The following is a 21,787-nucleotide window of genomic DNA, read 5'->3' on the forward strand; positions in this document are numbered from 1 at the left end:
TGTCTCATTTTTCCTTGAATTCAACCTTGTCTAATACTTGTCTAATAGTAATTTTCAGATGTCTGCTTTCCTTTTATTTTCATTTGTCTTATATGTCTTTGCCTATTTTTTGCTTTTGATTTTTCTGAGTCATTCCATTTAGATAAGTATCATATAGTTAGTATTTAATTGGGTTTTGCTTTGTCAATTCAATACGAGAATCACTTTTTCTGTGTATTATTATGGTAGATACGTTTACTGTAAGTGTTACAACATTTAAAACTTTGAATTTCTGCTTTGTTTAGTATGGTGTTTCCTTCTGTTACTTTCAAAGGTGTATAGTCTCTTTTTAATTCTAATGAAAGTTTTTGTAAGAATAATTTTATATATTGTATGTAATTCTCTATTTATTTAGCTAGTATCTATTTACTCTTCAATAACAGTAATAAACTAAATGAATATACCCTTACTTCTAACTTCCCCTCCCCTCCATCTCAATTTTGTAGGGTATGCTGTTCATCTTAGTTCTTCTAGCTCTTTTAGTGGTTAACTTTATACATTTAAATATATTTATACCTTTTAAACTTTAATTGCCACTCTTAAAAATATTTTTTGACCTCTACTATGAAAAATAAGAAAGCCAACTTATATACACAATCTCACTTTCTCTCCCCTTATACTCCCTAACTTTTGTTGGTTATTTTAGTATTTCTCCATTATCATGTTTGGCTACATTTATGTTTTGTCTTTAATGGTAATTTCCATAATTGTTTTCACCTTTATCCACAGTTTTATATTTATTTTTGCCACAGGCTTCCCCCTTCGTTTTTTTTGGTTTAAGTTCATCTTCTAGTAGTTTCTTCAAAAAGAGTGTTCATGAGAACTATACACCTGAGTTCTTGCATATTTGGAAATATTTGCCTGTTGCCAGTAAAATTGAAAGGCAATTTAGCTAGGTAAAAGTTATTGGGTCATATTGTCTTTTGCTGAAAAATTTGTAAGCATTCCTTCACTGTCTTCTAATGTTCAATAGCGGTAAGTCTGAAGCCAACTTATATTTTTTTATTTTACTATTATAGGTAATTCAATCATTTTTACCTGGGTGCCCATAGGATTTTTTTCCTTTATCTTTTTTTTTTTTTTAAGATAGTAGTCATCTTTTCTTTTTAAAATTTATTTATTTACTTATTTATTTTTGGCTGTGTTGGGTCTTCGTTTCTATGCGAGGGCTTTCTCTAGTTGTGGCAAGCGGGGGCCACTCTTCATCGCGGTGCATGGGCCTCTCACTATTGTGGCCTCTCTTGTTGCGGAGCACAGGCTCCAGACGCGCAGGCTCAGTAGTTGTGGCTCACGGGCCTAGTTGCTCCGCGGCATGTGGGATCTTCCCAGACCAGGGCTCGAACCCGTGTCCCCTACATTGGCAGGCGGATTCTCAACCACTGCACCACCAGGGAAGCCCTCCTTTATGTTTTAATTCAGGCAATTTTACTAGACTATGGTTCTGTACTAATCTTTTTTTTTTTCCTTAAGACATACTGTGTCCTGTCACTTTTTTAAAATAATTAATTAATTTATTTATTTATTCTTGGCTGCATTAGGTCCTCGTTGCTGCTCGTGGGCTTTCTTTAGTTGCGGTGAGCGGGGGCTACTCTTTGCTGCGGTGCACAGGCCTCTCATAGCGGTGGCTTCTCTTTGTTGTGGAGCACAGGCTCTAGGCACATGGGCTTCAGTAGTTGTGGCACGCGGGCTCAGTAGTTGTGGCTCACAGGGTCTAGAGCACAGGTTCAGAGTTGTGGCGCACGGGCTTAGTTGCTCCGAGGCACGTGGGATCCTCCCAGACCAGGGATCGAACCAGTGTCCCCTGCATTGGCAGGCAGATTCTTAATCACTGTGCCACCAGGGAAGTCCCTCCTGTCACTCTTTAGATGCAAATCTTCTTTAATATCAGGGAAGATTTAAAAATTACATCTTTGAAAATTTTCTAATTTTTTTACTTTTTTTCTTCAAGAAGAAACCATTTATGCTTATGTTGCTTTTCCTTTGCCTGTCTTCCATATCTACAATTTTTCTCTAAGCACTTTAAAAATTTTCCATTTCATTTTGTTCAATTGTCTCAAGGCTGCCATCCATATCCTGTTGTCATCAGTGTTCACTACTACGTTAGCTAACAGTATGATGATACTATGACGATTTTAGTTTTCTTTTCCACTTTGTGACCTAGACACAGCCAGCTCAATTTTAATCTCCTTCTGCTGCCTTTCTTGATTCCTTACACCTCTGCATTGACCTTTTAATTCACAAAAGACTTTTTATTAAGTTATTTGAGTTCTTAGACAAATATTTATTCATGACTTGCATCAGCTCCGCATCAAAATGCTCATACTATGTAGGCTTAGTTTGCCTTTTTGTCCACCATTTTGTGATATTTTTGTACCAATCTCCTGGTTCCTTTTTCATTATTAGTCACCCTTGAGTGAGCAGAACTCTCCTTAGACCAGATATTTGAAAGGAATAGTGTGGAGGAGGGGCCAGGGCAATGTCTGGGTTAGCAGAAAATCCCCTGATTCCCAGTAAAGTCCTTTATGACTCATGGTCTTGTGGGAGAAGATGGGGGGGCTGGGTTTTGTGGGTGTGTTTTGTGTGTGACAGACAGCAAGTGACCAAGTGGTGGTTTAACTTTTCTTTGATTTTAGCTCACCAAAAAAAAAAAAATGGCTGCCAGTAAGTTGCTTAACACCCGCCAAGTTTTCCTCCACACACTGCACATTTACAAAGATGGACTGTGGGTTTTCTCACTCATTCCTACCTTCTCTGCCAAGAAGGTTCAGGAGGCTCCTGCAGCCAAACATGCACCCAGATCTTATTGTTCCAAGTAAAGGGCTGTTGCATTTGCCCTCAGAGTAGACAACCTACTTTGGAGAATTTTCTGCTCTGCCAGATCTCCCCAAGATCTGGAAAGGCATTTATCCTCTATTGGCATCCACGTCACTTCAATCCGATGTTCACAGCACATGACATCCCATCTTATTTTTGCGGTTCATGATTATAGGTGTTTTCATTCCAACAAAAATAGAGTTTTCATTTTTGTTTCTCATTCTTTTTTTTTTTTTTTCCAATTTGGCTTCAGACACAAGCAAAGACCTTTTTACTCCAATATCTTAAAATTAATGTCTGGAAGGAATCTAGACTGCTCAACTTATATCTGCTGTGCTGTACATCAATGGTCCCCAACCTTTTTGGGGTTGGCACCAGGGACTGGTTTTGTGGAGGACAATTTTTCCATGGACGGCAGGGTTTTGGGGGGGGGGGTATGGTCCAGGCAGTGATGCGAGCTATGGGGATGGACGGGGAGCGGCAGATGAAGCTTCGCTCGCTCGCCGCTCGCCCGCTGCTCACCTCCTGCTGTGCAGCCCAGTTCCTAACAGGCCACGGACAGGTTCCGGTCCATGGCCCAGGGTTTGGGGACCCCTGCTGTATGTGGTGCGGCAGAGACTGTTCATCAGAATCTATTTCCTCTTCTTAAATACACAAGAAGACTACATTTCGCAGCATCTCTTGCAATTATATGTGGCCATGTGATTGAGATTTAGCCAATGGAATTTAAGCAGAAGCAAGGTATGCCAATTGTAAGCTTTACCTATTAAAACCCCCCAACATCCACTCTTCTATGCCTTCCTCCTTCTGTCTGATTAAGCTGGAGATAACCCAGGTGACACTGAAAACCATATGCTAAAGAAGGCAGAGCTTCCTTCAGCCTGGGCCCCTTAATGGCTATGTGGAACAGAGCTCCCTGCCAATCTGGGACCATCCTGGATTATTACACGAGCAAGAAATAAACTTCTACTGTGTTCAGCCATGAGATGTGTGAGTTTATTTATTACTGCAGCCTAGCCTAACCAAAATAATACAGTGAGGAAGGCAAGACAACGGGGAAGCCTATTCAGTGTGTAGTTATCCCTAGGGATGAGTTATAAAAATTATAAGGATCAGATACCAATGCTGGTTGACTCATCATAGACCAGAATAAGCAGTGATATGATGCCAGAAGGAGGTGTCATGGCTATAACAAGGGATTGACAATTGCTATGGTCAGAAAAGTAAGAACAAAGTAGCCATCCACTGGAATCCTTGTATTATGGAAGATTGGGATCTACTTGTATATAAAATACAGGAAGGAAATGAGACAGGGAAATCAAGGTGAATCACAGATATAACTATCTGCCTATAGGAGAATTGAAAAAAAAACACTTCCTTTACCTATTTCACACTGAAGGGGTCTTCCAGCTATTAAACTATACCTAAATAAGAGTGCATAATCCAGACTTTCTGGGACTCAGACATGAGTTGGACCAGGTAGTTGATGGATAGGAAGGAAGAGATCCAGCCCACAGAGCAGCCCTTCTGGCCATTGCCATCCAGCCAGCTCATGTCCTCAGAAAAACGGAATAACGAGGCCTCGTTTGCAAGCTTCCCATTCCCCCAAAGTGGGTTTGAGTTCCAGACTTCCTCCCAGGCCCTGTTTCTGCTTCTTTTCATATAACCTCCAGTCAGTGAGTATCTACCAGCCACTACGCGTCATACTGATAAGAAGAAAGACAATGACCTTTTACCAATGCCTGATGGGAATGAAGACATGGTCTCCCTCTCAAGGAGCTCATAGTCTCCCTTAGGCAGTGCCCTCACTCCCCAGGCCAGACGGACCGGGGAAAAGCAGCAATCTTCCGTACATTGATTGGGAAGCTAATGAAGATTCAGCAAATCGGTCCTAATTTGCACGGACCGCCTTCCAAGGCTCTGCAGTTGATTTTGTATTTATGATTTTGAATTATTTTTCTCAAAGAGGTCCCCCAAATTATATAAGCTTCAGGCCCTATAAAACCTGGATCTGCTCCCTGGAAACCAAAGAACAGGATCAGAAATAACTTCCAGGGCTCACCGGGTGCTGGAGCAGTCGCGGTTAGATATTCGAATAAAAATGCAGAGAATCTGCAGGAGCTTCAGACTGAAACCAAGCCTTTTCTGCTGATCGCGTGACTGCCAGAAAACAGAAAGCAGGCCATCTCCATCTGCTGGCAGCAGAGCAGAACTGCAGCACATCGCCCTGACTGCAGACAGCGGGCTTTGTTTCCCTTTAAGTGAATAAATAAAATCAATCAAGTGACATCACATGGAGTTAGGAACATAGAAGGAATCAAGACCACTCCCTCCACAACAAAACCATCACTTCCATTTTGAGTAACCCCTTTCCAGCCCCTGTTCACAGCACTCAGTTTTACATGGATAGAATGCTGTCTAGACAGTCCTGCTTTGGAGAAGGCATTTTTTTTCCCCACTGATCATAAGCATTTACATGTTTCTAAATTGTCTTCACAGTCCGCCGTTTTAATTGCTGCATCAGTGATGGGCCCTGAGTGATTCTGGCAGCCCTATGCAGGTAACTTCCATATACCATTTTTACAAATAATGCTGCCGTGGCCACTTTTGAGTAGAGAACTTTGTCCTTCCCCGGGATGATTTCCAGGGAACTGCGACCAAATCCCACTCCATAGCCTGGCTGAGGGGAAGCAGGATTTCAAAGGAGAGGGTGGCCCGGCCTAGACTCAGAGCTTAGCATATGCGTCGTGGGTGAAAAAATGAAGAAGGGGACGAGTGAGCCTGTCTGCCAGCGAATGACACGCAAAGCAACCCCAAGGGGGTTGTTCCAATTTGCACAATCCGTGGACCATTCTTACCAAACTCTCATCAACACTGACAACCATCATTCAGAGAAGTTCGACCAGGAGGATTTTGCCGTTCTGCTCTGGAATCTCTCCTTTAACAATTTACATACTCAGTCAAATGGAGAATCTAGTGAATTATTTATAGCAATTTCACTTCACATATTGAAAGGGCATTCTACATTAATCAAGTACAAATCATGATAAATGGCTTTCTAAAAATTATACACGCGGAATGCAGAAATTGCCAAGCCCTTTTCCCGGGCACACCAACCACCAGCGCACAGGCCTTCCTGGCCACAGCTGGCTGGCTGAGCGATGAGGAAACAGGCGGCAGGATGCACCGAACAAGCAGCAGGCATGGAGTCAGGGGACCTGGCTTTTCTTCCTACTGCTACCATGGCTTTGCTCTGTGACCCTGGGCAAGTCATTTCCCCTCTCTCTGTTCCCTTACTTCTAAACTGAAGCGGTAAGACTGCTTGCTTTCTGAGGTTCTTCTAAAACTAGAGTTCTATTAATTTATTGGATCAGATAGCATCTTGGACCTTGCTGAGATCCCTAGGCATAAGAAGGCCCAGGGGCATCCCCTTTCTGGACCAGCCACTCCAAGCTGAGAACATAAGAATGGGCCCGTGCTATTATCCAATTTATACAGGAGAGAGGACGATAAAGGCCACGTGATAGCCTGTTGCCCACCCAGGAACTAGGGTGCAGTTCCAGTAACCATTCTCCAGGAAGGCAACTCGAAGAGGGCTGGCCCAGCTCAAGAGGATTTGGGGTCCACGACACGCCCACTAGAGAGTGTGTGCCTTCATGCCAGGCAGTGGGGCACGAAGTGTAAGGCCAGCAAGGATCACACCTCAGCCCACCTCGGTGAGCCTGGGATGGGGTTACCAAGCTCAAAAAATACAACTCAGCCCCTGGAGAGCTCCGGAGACAGGAGGCAGGATGTTTGTCCCCAGGCCACTCACATTCTAGCGAAGAGATGGGCCCACAGCACAGTTTCGAATGTCCAAAAGGACTTGCCGAGTTCTTCAAGAGAGTTCCAAAAAATACAGGGTGAAATTAATTTAGATGGGGTGGGGAGGCGCCAGGAATGGCTTCCTGAGGAAATGTCACTTGTGACCCTGTAGACAAGTTAGATCTGATGGAAAGCAGCGAGAAGGGCAGGGGGCGGTCCTGTCAGAAAGCACCACCCCCATCCCCAGCAGGCTCTCTGGCTGGGCTGCCCGAAGTCCCTAGAAGCTGGGAAAGGATCAGATAAGAACGGGTCCCGGGCCTCCCTGGTGGCGCCGTGGTTGAGAGTCCGCCTGCCAGTGCAGGGGACACGGGTTCGAGCCCTGGTCCGGGAAGATCCCACATGCCGCGGAGCAACTAGGCCCGTGAGCCACAACTACTGAGCCTGCGCGTCTGGAGCCTGTGCTCCGCAACAAGAGAGGCCGCGATGGTGAGAGGCCCGTGCACCGCGATGAAGAGTGGCCCCCGCTTGCCGCAACTGGAGAGGGCCCTCGCGCAGAGGCGGAGACCCAACACAGCCATAAATAAATTAATTAATTAATTAATTAAAAAAAAAAAAAAAACGGGTCCTGTTGGAGGCTTGGCCTGACGACAAGGCCAGCTGCTGACCATGGCTTCCTGCACCCTTGGCTTTCCCTTCCCCACCGTCATCCCAGACTCTGAAGGCCGTCCCGGGATTGTGCCCAGATGGCTGTGCGTTGGGATATGGTCATCCAGAGGCTCTGTCTGGTTTTGTTTGCTTGAGGAAGACATAAGTCGTGAGGTCTCCCAAGAGAGGGCAGAGCCAGGGTGGTCCCTGAGGAGGAGGACCTTCCTCCGCCCTGGCTGTGCTCGCCACATGGCAGCTCTCCGCCCGCTGCCCCTGCTGCCAGGCCTGATGCTTCCCATATGGTCAGCTCAGATGCACGACGCACCTCGATTTTTATTATTTGAGCAATATACTCATTATTGCTCTCGTTACCCCAAATCATATAAACACCCGTTTAAGAGAAATGGAGGGATCGTTTTTCTCTTTTATTTGATGAGGTCATCTTTCTGGTTGGCTCTTCTGGTGGGGTGGGCGGAGCGGGGAGCAGCCTGCCTCATCACACTCTCTCCTGGGCCTGCTTTTCAGCCCCACGCCCCACAAACCCCATCCCTGCAGGCTGGGAAAAGGGCCCACGGAGGCCTCTGATGACTGAGCAAAGCCGGAGGTTTGCGGCCCGATACTCTGGAATGCCCCCAACCAGGAGTCCTGATTTGTTTAGGCTAGTGGGCGACCTAGCGATCCACCTACGACAGGAATAGTCTCGGTTCTGGATGCCAGAAGTCTTAAGATCAAGGTGTCAGCAGGGGTCATCCTGGACTCTGCCTTCATCTTCACGTGGCATTCTTCCGACTTGCAAGCCTGTCTCCATTTCTGAATTCCCCTTCTTGTGAGGTCACCAGTCATACTGGCTTAGAGACCACCCTGATGACTTCATCTAAACTTGATCACAACTACGAAGACTCTAATTCCAAATAAGGTCACTTTCTGAGATACGGGGGGTTAGGACTCCAACATACGAAGTGACGGGGACACGATACAACCTATAGCAGCAGCTGTAGTCAGAGGCCAGAGGTCAGCAATGAGCAGTGAGGTCATACAAACCCCAGTGGCTTTCTGAGGGAGAACCTGTGGCCCAAAGAGAAGGGATTTACCCACGTTCACATAGTGAGTTAGAGACAGACCTGGATGGAACTCGATCCCGTTTCCAGCATCTTATAAGAAATCCGTGCTCATGGCGATGGCCAAGTCCAGTGTTCTCTCTACCCGTTCCCTTCCATCCAGCATGCCAGGTTGCTGGTCTTGCTAGGCAAGTGGTAGCAGGTATCACCCCGCCATGTGGGCTCTGGGTATTGTCTACAGGGGTCTCCTCGAGATGTCACCTTACTCCAAAGAAGGGGCTCCTGGTGGGTGTGTGTGTGTGTGTGTGTGTGTGTGTGTGTGTGTGTGTGTGTGTGTGTGGCATTTCCAGCGTTGTACTGAACTACAAGCTTCGTGCAAGTTGTGAGTCCCCAACTACCCTGTCAGGTGTCACTTCCTACCTTTTGGCAGCCTGCCCTTGGAAACGTGTCACCCCACAGCTCATGGCTACTTCTGCTCGACTGGGAGGCGGACTAGGCAATAGACATCAAGTCCAGACTACGACGTGCAGGCTGTAAGAGGGACTTGTGAATGCAGCCACGTGCCCCGACGCATGGACTTGGCTAGAACTACTCCAGCTGCTGGGCCGGGGGGGCATTTGCCATTTTCTCCTTCTTGATTGGATACTGCACAGGTGGCGGCGGAGCTGAGTTTAGGACCGTAAAAGGTGAGTGAGGAAGGGTCCATGGAGGACGGTGTCCCAGCTGAGAGCCAGGGCACGGCAGAGGACCAGAGCTGCTTGTCACCCAGGACAAGGGGCTCTCGGTAGTCCCAAGGGAATAGCGTGCTCTCCAGAGGCACGTCCTCTTCTCTGAGGGAGTCACTGACCCCCGTGCCAAGATGCTTGTCAGTGAGCCATCTGACGAAAAGGCAAAGCCCTGTAAATGTTCCCTCGGCAAGACCCGCAACACACAATTTGTCTGGGGACACTTGCATTTGTCACCTTTCTAACTGTCAACTATTATTAAAGGCATTACATAGACCTAGAGTAACTATTGCACCATTAACAGAGATGGCTTTTACGTTGTCCTGGAATAAAGAAATCAGGAGGCCCTTCAAATGCCTGGGGTCAAGCACCTAAGTGAGTCGATGTTCCATTTTTGAAAGTATCTACCAATTTGCATGTAAGAGATTTCAGGCAATAGAGTGAACTGAAAGGGGAATGTGGGAATAATGTTTATCTTAACTTTGTCAGCCACAAAATGTTCTAGAGAACCGAGATGTCATGCTAGCACAGTGCATTTTTATAAGCTGCCCACTCTACATTGCCTTTTAAATAATACCTCTCCTAGATTCATCATTAGAAATTCCCCACAGTCATCCTTATTTTAAGGTCTAACCAGAAAATGCAACTGACAACCAATTCATTGGCTGGCATTCTGTTGGCATGTGTTGAGCTGTATGGCAGGTCCCACGCTGGGTACCTTTATATTTTATCTCCTATGCTCTTGTCAACAACCCAGTGAGTCAGATATTAACACCATTTTACAACTGTGGCAACTGAAGCTCAGAGAAGTGAAGCAACTTGCCCCGGCTTACACAGCTAGTGAGAGATAGAGACAGGATCTGAACTGGTGTCGGTGCTCTTTTGTGCTACTATCTGTCCAATAATCGACTAACAGTAGCCATCTGGCTCTGCATAGACCACCCTGGGGAATTACTAGGCCAGGGCTCTTTTCCGCTTTGGAGGATGAGGGACCAGTCTTCACAGCCATGTAAATTGTGAAATGCCTCTCCCATATCATCTCCTATCTAATCTCATTGACGAGCCAGCCCAGCAATTCCACCCAAGAAGACAGGGAGGGAGGGAATTTTCATGAGAACGAGTCTGCATCACCCTCCAAATGGGGGCAGGGCTAAGATGCCCTGCTTGGGCATCCTGACTCCATGACTCATGGTCTTCTCTGGATTAACACCTTGGGGTGCTTCCTATCTATGTATGCTTCCTATGCATTTATCGAATGAATAAATAAGTGAGAGAATGGAAAAAATGAATGAATGGGCAGGCTCCTGGATTCCCCCCTAGATTCCTATCCTTGGCAGTAAGTTTCCAGGGCTTTTCCATCATTCCCAGCCCATAGCAAGCAGCACGAGTTTGCACAATAAAGAGGTAAGGACAAAGGCATCCTGGAAATAAACAGAGAAAAACAAGGAAAATGCAAGAAACTTTGCATTAAGACAGGCTGAGTTTTGCCTTTGAATCGAGACCCCCCCCACACCCAGTTTCCCAGCAAGGCCTTTTCCCATTCCTCTGAGTTGGTGGTTTTCTAAATGTCTGAGTATACAAAACCTTTCCTCTGGATGTAAAAATAATCTACAGAAAAATTTCCCTCCCCTACACACAGCTAAGAAGCAACATAAGGGTTATGGAGGTGGGGTGCTGGTCGGGGCGGCAGGGGTGGGGGCTTGGTCCCTGACAGAGAGTTGGGTGCGACCTATAAATGGGATGAAAAAGTTTTAGGAATGAATCAAAGTGTGTTGAAGGAGCATCCAGAGTCCCCAGCCCCGATACCCTTTATAGAAACAGACTGGGTTGGAATCGATGCGCTGTGTTGATGAATTCACTCATTACAACTTGCATCCTGGCTCGGATGCAGATCTCGGATTCTCTTCTCTCCCTGTGGGTAGGAAACATTTCCGGAAGAAATGGAAAACATCTGGGGAAAAACGCAGCCCGGCAGTGAACCTCAGATGCCATCTACCAGATTAGCTCCTGAGATACATTTTCTTTGGAAGAACAATACGCCCTTAACGCAATTAGATCACGATACCGCAAGCCGACCAAGAAGCTAAAAGGCGTAGTTATCTCCTTAAGTTCTAAGTGGCTTTGTGTGCACCGGTTTAACTTTCCACCAAGGTTTTAGGGGTGTGACATCGGAGACACTAACCACGCACCGGTATCAAGTATATTTTCAGATCCCTCAAACATGAGAATTCAGGTAGGGTACCCCATGCTACTACCAACTGCAGACTCAGACGCAGCTCTGAATTTCTATTACGGCCTTCGCCATAACATTCAGACTTCATTAATTTGGGCAGAATTATGGTTCAGCTTTGGCTTTTTTTTAAAGGTTGTGTGTGACAAAAAAATTATGCTTTCAATTTGTAAAACCAAATATCTACGTGGGACCTGTCACGGCCAGCGTGAGCTGCAGACAGTCATAGTAATGGGGTTAATTGCCATTTTAAAATAATTCACTGCCTCCAGATTGATTCTTCTGTTTTTTGTCTTTACACAACACTGCTGTGTCTGACTCTAATTATTCAATGCTAAGTTCATACTTCTGAAGCAGGAGACTGGAGTCAGAGGAAATGGTGTTTGATTTGTTGCCATGGAAACGTCTCGCTGTAGATGGACTCTAATCCCATGACAACTCTCTCTCTCTCTGAAGAACCATTTTTTTCTGACATAATAAAAATCTGATCAAGGTCAGATTTAATAACCATCTCAATTCCCCGACTTTCCCCTGTATTTGGTGTCAGAGAGTCATTTCTGACAAAGAGATGCTTAAAAGAACTTTTGCTGGCTTGCTCTATAAAATTGTTGTTTATGCCTCTCAATGCATAAACCCGGCTCCATGTCACATGAATTTGCAGCCATACCTTTTGTGATTGCATAATTTCTGCATTAAACGAAAGTTACTTGTAATTGTTTGCACTGCGTTGGCAGATGTTAACATTTTGTGGTGCATTGTTCTTGCTAATACATACATTAGGGGTATCAATAAAGCTTATCGTTTGCCAGCAAATGGTGTTTACAGTATTAACAAATGCCACGATCATTTATCTTTCGTTTTGCACTGTAATAATTTTCTGAACTGATTATCATGCAAGCGTGCAGTTCAGTGAGACAGGAACTGCGCAATATCATGCTGAAATGAAATAGTACATATTGGAGAAAGGTAAATGAAAAGTGCCTGCTGTGTGACCTTAAGCAAAGCCCTTGCTCTCCCTGGGCCCTGTTGGCCTCATCTGTACAATGAGGGCTGAGACCACATGGTCTCCAAGGATCCCTCCCGCATCTGACAGCCTCCAATCTATACCAGCCCTGCCCAGTAGGGGTTGTAGGCTCCTGGGCTCCTGCCTGGTCCCCCCCCGTGCGGATTTCACAGAGTCCTAAGCCGATAATCAACTCTTCTAGTTGCCAGGCACATGGTACTTGGCCAATCCCAAATGCCTTTAATTTGCTTCATTGTAGCCTTATGGTCATCCTGCAAAGGCGGGGGCAGGAGTTTTTAACTCCAGTTTACAGGTGAGGAGCCTGAGACTCAGAGAGGTTAAGCCACCTGCCCACCATCACACAGCTTCTATGCAGCAGAAACAGGTCTCAGATCCCCACTACTCCACACCGCCAAGGGGGTTGGGTTAGTGAAATGTTGTCTAGGGATACAGATGCATCCAACCCCTTTCATTTCAGGATTTTGAATCCCAGCTCTGTGTCTTACCACTAATGTGTCCTGGGGGCAATTATTTCACCTCTCTCTACCTCAGTTTCCTTATCTGTAAGAAGGGGAAGCTAACACGCTTACTTCACTGAGCTGTAGAGAAAACGGAACGAGATTGTGCATGTCAAGTGCTGAGCTCGAAGCCTGGCACACAGTGGGTGCTCACGATGGCGGTGACAAGAGCCAGCACACCCCTCACTGCTGCCTTTCTGTCATCTTTTCCGCAATCTCTGGAGATCAGGGGGCTTTCTCTTCCTTTTCGAGGCTTTGGCGTACCCGTCATTCCCAGTGACTACAAATCTTGCAGGAAAACATCAAACATAAATAAAATAAAGCAGATGCCTCCATGCTTAAATCATTCCACTCCTTGACAGTTGTTCTGTAAACAGGGTTCTGAGCTCCCTTTAGACATAAAGGCCCCATGATTTGTGTGACAAATGTAGCAGATGCGAATATTTTTCTTGCCTACTTTCCTGCTTTCCTTCCACCCGTCATCAAGCTCATTCCACAGAAATCTGTGAAGGTGGCGTTCTTGAGAGTGAGAGTCACCACAAGGCCAGGCCACCTGACAGCCTGTACAGCTGGACAGGGGGCTTTTCTCCCAGAAGACTTCACTTATTTTGCAGTTCAATAAATGTCTGAATGCTCTAGCCTAGTTCCAGGCTTGGAGTGGTACAGAGGGAAGAGGACAACTTTTCATTGCTTAGGAAGACACGGATTCGTTGCCTTGCCTCCCAGGAAGGGAAACCCTGGCCCTGAGGACCTTCCGTTGTTTCTCACATTCATTGTCGTTTGGGGGTTGCCAAGTACCAAGGGACACAGGATGACCCGAGTCTGGCTCTGGGGCCTCCATGAATTGACCATACAACTCTCTTCCTCCAGTTTCCCATCCATCCCACTTCTCCACTATAACCATCCTCAAAAATAAATGGATTGGACTACCCTCCTCCACTGTTGGTGGGAATGTAAATTGGTGCAGCCACTATGGAAAACAGTATGGAGGTTCCTTAAAAAATCAAAAATAGAGCTACCGTATGATCCAACGATCACGCTACTTGGGGTATACCCAGAAAAGATGAAAACTCTAATTTGAAAAGACACATGCATCCCAGTGTTCATAGCAGCACTATTCACAATAGCCAAGACATGAAAGCAATCTAAGTGTCCATACACACACACACACACACACACACACACACAATGGAATACTACTCAGCCATAAAAAAGAATGAAATAATGCCATTTGTAGCAACATGGATGGACCTAGATATGATCATATTAAGTCAAGCAAGTCAGACAGACAAAATACCATATGATATCACTTATATGTGGAATATAAAAATATGATACAAATGAACTTATTTACAAAACAGAAACAGACTCACAGACATAGAAAACAAACTTATGGTTACCAAAGGGGAAGGGGGAAGGAGGGATAAACTAGGAGCTTGGGGTCAGCAGGTACACACTATTATATATAAAACATAAACAACAAGTTCCTACTGTAGAGCACAGAGAACTATATTCAATATCTTGTAATAACCTATAATGGAAAAGAATCTGAAAAAGAATAGGTATATATACACATATACTTATAACCGAATCACTCTGCTGTACACCTGAAACTAACACAACATTGTAAATGAACTAGACTTCAATTTAAAGAATAAAATTTGAAAGAGAAAGTGGATTGGACTAGATCGCTTCCAGTCACCCCCCTGCGCCGCCAGCATGGACACAAGTCTGGACTATAATTCACTGCCCTCAGAAGACTCGAGAAGAGACAAACATGGAGTCACTCTTGGCCACTGTTCTCATAAAACTCACTTTTCTTCCTTGAAAGGAATCAGTGAAGACATATGTTAAACAAGGAGTAAAACACTGTACAGAGCTAGGGCCTGGGATTTCGCTGTCTGAACATTAGTGCAGAGAGTACCCGAGTAAAAGGTGTGCTGGAAGGCTCGGGGAGGTGAAGGGACCAGACTTCCCGCATGCTGGCCAACTGCCCCGCATGGATTATCCAGTCTGATTTTGGGGCAAGTGCAAGTTTACCAAACATTTTTAAAGTAGGACTACTTCCCTAATATCCTCTAAGTTGGCCGTCTCTCCCTCTCCTGTGCTACGGCCATAAATCAAACCCTCACCCCTTCTCTCCTGGTCACTGTACCAACCCTCTAGCTGGTTTCCCTGCCCCCTGTCACTCTCCTTCCGACTCTACTACCAGGGAGACCTGGCGAAAACACAAATGTCTCAAAAATTAAATGTCTACCTTATTATGTCCATGCTCTGCTTCAAGTCCTCAAGCAACTGTACTGTCATCAGAAGAAAGCCTAAGGTCTTACACGGGGCCCACTAGGCCCACCTGATCCGGCCCAAGCAAGCTCTCCCAAGTCAACTCTTGTCTTCTCCCATCTGCCAAGTCATATCACTCTCTGGTTCACTCATCAGTTAATTCACTAATTCTCTTCCTCTGCTGACCCCCAGCCCTATCCCTGGCCGAGGGGTTCACTAGCAGTCATTGAACACCCTCTCTGGTAGATTTTCTGCAAAAATGGTTGTGAATCATTTCTCTCATGCCTGTAAACACGTGCCCCTCCTCCCAACAACAGGTCGAGTCGATTTGCCCCTTTCCCTGTGCCTGGAATAGCCCTGTGACTTGCTTTGGTCAACATAATGTGACAGAAGTGACACTATCTGACTTCCGGGGTTGGGCCTTAGGAGGCCTGGGGCGCTTCTCTCTTCACTCTTAGCGCACGCTCAGCACCGTATAAGGCCGCTCGGTCTAAACGACTGTGGAACAAGAGAACACGTGAAGAGGCCCAGGGACCACGTGAGGAAAATCAACCACTCACCCCAGCATCCTGGCCAGCCCCCGGCCAACCCACCAGCTAAATGCAGCCGCATGAGGGAGCCCCACGAAGATCTGCCAAAGAATCACACAGCCAGCCCGCAGAGCTGTGAGAAATAATACACCGTTGTCATGTGAGGCCACTAAGTTGCGGAGTACTTTGTCACCCAGCACTGGATACTAAAACGGCATCTATGTGCCTAGGAAATTTCCAGGGTGAAAATTGTGATACGGATCCCGTCTTTTAAATGCATACAGTCTAGTTACTTTGACCTCTCTCGCACACAGACAGCAATTAGAAGAAGAGGAGACAATCTCTAATTATGAGGCCGGATGGTGTTGAGGAAAATGCCAGAATCTGGCTTCACATCCCAGTCTGGCTGTGTAGCCACTGGGAATTCATCTCCCCACTCTGGGTCTATTTGCTTCCAGGGACATGAAGGGGTTACACTCAAGCTCTGAAGGACGTGGCAGCCCTGAGTCCACCCACGTGTGAAATGCTCTTGGTGGACCATCTAACGGCTGTGACATGGGGAGTGACATGGGAACAGGTCTCAGAAAGGAGTCCAAAAATAGCCTGTGACAAAATACTTCACCAGCGGGCACCCCAGTGTCAGGCACGGCCCTCGCGAGCCTCTCATGAGCAGCCTGACGTGGCTGTGACTGGGGCAGGGATGGGGCTACGGAGAACAGAAATCCTTCAAATCCTACCACTTACACCACCTCTGTGACCTTGAAAAAAGCACATCACCTCCCTGGGCCTCAGGCTCCTTGACTGTACAATGGGTGTGAAAGTGACAGCCCTGCCTCCCTCGTGGGGATATGGGCCAGACCCAGGGGAGAGTAAAGGGCTCCATCCATCATGTACCCAGGGAAGGTGGTGCCCCTGTTGGCTCAGCAAGGACTGAGTAGTCTTAGCAGGTCCCCCAGAGAAGGTGACACATGGCTGAAAGGTTGGCAAGGATTCCACAAGGTCAGAAGGAAAATAAAGGAGCTTCCCTGGGTCATAAAGCTCCATTACCGCCACAGAGAGACAAAGTCTGCCCCATGACAAGCAACCTAGCTGAGGTGGTCTCTGTGGCCGAGAATAATAACAGCCCTTTCCCCTTTATTTGCCCCAAGGATCGGTACAGACTCAAAAGCAGGTTATCAGACGCCTAGTGCTGAAAAGACAACGAACAATCGAAAGGGGTTCCCCGACCCTGAAGTGCTGTCAACGGTCTGGTGACCAAAGCCATCATTTTTATCTCGTACTGCTCCAGTTTCTACATCCCAGTCTCACTATTTTGTAAGAAAACATGTCAAATAATTTATGGCGAGAGCCAAGAACTGAAAGGAAATTGGCCACACGCACATTCGAGCCACTGCTGTGAGAAAACACAGGCAGATTGGTTTGGGCAAATATTGGGGAATGTCTCACCATGTCCCAGCGAGCACTTGGAAAACTCCCGAAAGAAGCCCTGCTGCCAGGAGGGGTGGCGAGGGAGGGGAGGGCAAGGCTCAGGGGCAAAAGAAAGTCCTGTAACCCAAACCACCAGTACGTTTCCCCCTGGGCGCGCTCTCCCTCCTCTTAGGGGAAAGCACACGCTGGACCAGGAGGCGGCAGATCCTGGCTGGCTGGAGTCCTGCAAGCTGACCACTCCGATTCTCAGTTCCGTCATCTGTGAGATGACGGGGGCCTCTACCCACCCCCCAAGCTCCTGTGAGAGAGGAGAAGGCAACGTAATTTGAAGGCTGTAAAAGTGCGAGACAAACGGAAGTGATTTTTATTATTAAATCAAGCCTTGGAATTTACACATTCACGGCCTGCTCTCAAGGTTGAAAACGGAGCTCAAAGGTCAAGTCCAATTCATTAAAGCCTAATTAGAAGACAAATTGTCTTTCCTTTGAACATGGGCTACAGAATCCAGCAGCTTAAGCAATAAGGATGGTTTATTTGAAACTCTTTGTGCTAATTCAAAGCTGCCAGGATTTGTGGAGCCCACAGTTCAACATGGATGAGAAGGCCACACATAAACACGAGACAGAGCTTGGGGGCTGGCACTGCCTGAGGCCTGATGCCCTAGGCCAGGGTTCCCTTGGGGACTGCAGTCTAATTGGGAAGAAGTCAAGATAGTTCTAAACGAAGGCCTTGAAGGACCCAAAGGGAGCATGTGGGTTGACAGAGACAGGAGGCAAAAAGAGGAAGAGCAGACAAGCAGCAAAGCAGCAGAGGTAGGGGCATGTGGGCCTAGGACAGAAACCGCCTGAGTCTGCCCTGATAGTGTCACTTGCAGCACATGGAAGCTGGGAAGATGAGACTAGGAACCTGGCCTTCAATCGGTCCTCAGCGCAGAGCTGTCAGCAATGACTCCATGGGTTTCAATTTTCTTCTGCTGGCCCCAGTGACTCCAAAGCCTTCCTGCTTCCCTGTCTCGGCCCCAGTCTGCAACAACATGGCTCTTTTACTCAGCCAGTCTTCCTTTCCTTCCAGAATCATCTATTGAGCGCTCTGACAGCTTTTTGCTATGTCAGTTTGGTTAGGCTCAACTGTAGTCCCCAGTTAGGCAATGAAACACTAGGTGCTACAGTGAAGGGGATTTGGCAGATGTGAATAAATTCCATAATGAGTGGACTTAAATTAATCCAAGAGAGATTACCCTGGGTGGGCCTGGCCTAATCAGGCAAGCTCTTTAAAGGAGGGTTTAGGCCTTCCCTGAGGCAGAGACGCCAAACAGCTCCTATTCACAGGGCTTCAGCCTGCCCATGACCGTCCCCCATGACTGCTGCCTGTGGGTAACAAGCTTTAGCCAGGGCCTTTGCAGCCCCGCCGGCTTGTGATTTTTCCCTTCCTGACTGCCTGCTCTACAGACTTCGGACTTGCTTAACCGGCCCCCATAATAGCGTAAAACAATTCCTTGTATACTAGTGTATATAACATATAATGGTATAGTTGCGAGGTACACACACACACACACACACACATCTTACTGTTGTTTCTGCTTCTCTGGTTGAATCCTGATGGATAGCAACTACCCAGTACCAAACTCTGCAGGGCAATGAGGGTACAATGGTGAGCAAAACACAGCCCCGTCCCCAAGAAGCTCAAGATGCATTCGAGATCAGACAGGCAAATCAACTAGCATTTTTCAAGACATTAGATCTATTCAAGGGGTACAAGCTTTCAGTTACGCTAGATGAATACACTCTGGGGGTCTGCCGTACAACATTGTGCCTGTAGGTAACAATACTGTATTGTGCACTGAGAAGCTTGTTAAGAGGGCAGATCTCATGTTAAAGGTTCTTACCACAATTAAAAAAAAAAAAAAAAAGCAGCTCAGTACCAGAAAAGGGTGACATATGAGACCACAAACAAAGAGCATTAAGCCGGAATGAGGAGGTAGGTGAGAGATGCTTTAGGGAAGACATGATGAAAAAGTTGCAACCTGAGGGATAAGGCATTGGCCATGTGAATGGGGAGAAGGAGGAGTTCCCAGACAGAGGGAGCTCTGTGGTCAAGACGGTAGCTGGTACCGTCTCATATACTTGAAAGTTGCTAAGTGAGTAGATCTTGAATGTTCTCACTGCAAAAAGAAATGGTAATGATGGGATGAGATGGTGCTGAGCTACCGGCAGTAATCATCGTGCAATATCTAAGTGTATCAAATCAACCCATTGTGCAACTTAAATTCACCCGAGGTTATATGTCAACTCTATCTCAATAAAGCTGGGAAAAGGAGTGAGAACCACTTCCCGAACTCTGAACTAGGTCAACTGGAAAGAGTCCTGTCTGGTCCAGAGGTGACAGTGTAGTTACACGATGAAAAAGGCCCCGGGAACAGGAAGCATGTGGCTGAGTAGAGGCCAAAGGAAAAGCATGTCTGATACTCATACTGGAAGCAAGGAAAAAAATGTAAGGGGAAAAAGGTCTGGCTGCCTTAAGTTTAAGAGGACAAACTGCAGTACTGCAAAAAAAAAAAAAAAAAAAAAATCTGGCTCAGAAAGATCTAATAACACTAGTGGAACCTGTTTAATAGTGCTTGACACTGCTCTGCAGAACAAAATTGGCGAGCTATTGATCCCTTGAGGAAATGACTAAGTCCCCCAAGCAGCTCTCCCCAGGAAGATTTCTCTGAAAAAGACGGAAACCAACCAGTCTCGTTCGTGGTGGTCAATCCCGCTGATCGGAGTGACATTTAGCTGTTGACTTTTTAGAGTCTGAAATCACACTTAGCAAAAGAAAATTGCTCCGACAAAAACTACTGATGTATGTAATAGTGGTGCTACACCTTGTGATTCCTTTTGTTTTCCTTCCAAAATCTCCAAGGTTAGGTATCCTGTCCTCACCCGCTTTACCACGCCTCATGCCAGGCACCAGGGCTTTAAGGACGAAGCAGTCAAGGAACATTCCCCTGAGACCTGAAGGAACAAAAGTGGAGGAAACACTGGGAGAAAAATCTGTGTGGGGACCCAAGGATGTCGGTTCTGCTGAAGGGGGGATGGTTCCCAGATGGGGTGGCTGCTGGCTATGTAGACAACCATCAGAGGAGGGAAGGATGTTCCAGGCAGAAGAGCTCACGGGAGGGAAGACTCAGGGCTTGGCAATTTCTTGAGCTAGGAGTGTGTCCTACCGGCTGGAGTGTTGGGTGAGAGGGAGGCCAGGATCGGACCATTCAAGGCCCATCCGTGCCACGTTAAAGAGGTTGGAGTTGATCGTGTAACTAGTGCTTCTCAGCTCTGTATGTGGGTCTCACTTGGGGACTTCTAGAAAAATGACTCAAGACCCCTGAGCCAGGATCAAGGCCAAGGGTGGCAAAGCCAGGCTGGAGACACTGAAGAACCATTGCAGGTTCTTTGACGGTGGAGGCCACGTCCGCCAGGCCTTGAGTGATATTTAGAGCCTTCACAGGCATTTCAGCTCCAAGTATTTTCCATTCAAACCTTTAGATGTGATGACTGATATTAAATTTAAAAAAAAATTTTTTTTTACCTGCCTTCTTCACAAAGCCTGAAGAGTATTTCATGTGAGACTGCCCTGACACGACAGGGACGTGCCACTATAATTCATCTGAGTCACAGACAAGCCTGACCCTCAATGTCATGAGCTTCTCGTTTTTAATTTTCCTACTCTTGCTTGACGGGACACAGGACAGAGGCCTGCCCTGTGACCTCTCTTGGCACCAGCCTGGGCATGCAAGAAACTGGCTTTGCTTGCTGCTCCCAGGAGCTGTGGGCAAAAGAGGCGAAGACGTGCGGGCTTTCCCGAAGCTGTTCCAGGGGAGGGGCTGCACCGGCCTTGGACTTCATCTGAGCCATTGGCTCTCTGGAGGCTCCAGCCTGCCGGCCCGCACTGCAGAATTGGACTTGTCAGCCTCCATAATCACGTGAACCAACTCCTTGTAATAAATATCCTTATATAGACACACACACATCCTATTGGTTCTTTGTCTCTGGAGAACCCTAATACACAAGGCTACGCCCACATGGTGGCAGTGGGAACACGGGGGAAGCCAGAACCCCACCTCTGCCCTGCAGTAAAGAGGGGCTCTTCGGGGACCTCCCCGGCGGTCCAGTGGTTAAGGCTCAGCGCTCCCACTGTAGGGAACGCAGGTTCGATCCCCGGTCAGGGAACTAAGATCCCACATGCCGTGCAGCAGAGCCAAAAAGATTAAAAAAGAAAAAAAGAAAAGATAGGCTCCTCCCACTCCCTGCCAGAGCGGAGTCTTAGAAGGCCAAATGGACAGCCAGGACTCCCACGCCCTCGGGCCAGGAATCAGCCCGGCCCCCTGTGCCAGGTGGAGGGTGGTAGGTAATGAACTCCTTCCTTCTTCTCCTGACCAGAGGTAGATCAGTGGAGACCTAGTGGGGAGCATGAACTTCCACCCTCACCCAGTAGTAACAAGAACCCCTACCCAGCTCTGGGTGTCAACAAAGGCCCAGGGGTAAACTGAGTATTCCACCCTCACCTAGCAGTAACGAGGTGGTGCCTCTGTCCCCAGTTACGCTGGAATCCGATTGAGTAGGCCTGTTGTGGGTAATAGCATTGGTGACAACTCCAAAACTACTTTTAGTGTATTGAGCAAATGAGTACATATACTGATATTGCTGGAAACCAAAGTTCTCACTCTGGAAGAAA

At 46.9% G+C, this 21,787-nt stretch overlaps 1 protein-coding gene across 2 annotated transcripts in view; it reads right to left on the reverse strand.

Annotated features, from left to right (window-relative positions):
* The window catches only part of LOC309620100 (uncharacterized protein), a 171,493-nt gene that overhangs the window by 121,444 nt on the left and 28,262 nt on the right, over positions 1–21,787 (reverse strand). The window contains exon 2 of one of the 2 annotated variants that reach the window (XM_082376195.1): positions 12,991–13,124. The exons of the other annotated variant lie outside the window; for it this stretch is intronic. Within the exon in view, the coding sequence (XP_082232321.1) occupies positions 12,991–13,107 (117 nt within the window). The 5' untranslated portion in view covers positions 13,108–13,124. The remainder of the gene's footprint in view (positions 1–12,990; positions 13,125–21,787) is intronic. 2 annotated transcript variants of the gene reach the window in all.

The sequence above is a fragment of the Balaenoptera borealis genome (genome assembly GCF_965194805.1).
Source record: "Balaenoptera borealis genome assembly, chromosome: X".
Lineage (NCBI taxonomy): Eukaryota > Metazoa > Chordata > Mammalia > Artiodactyla > Balaenopteridae > Balaenoptera > Balaenoptera borealis.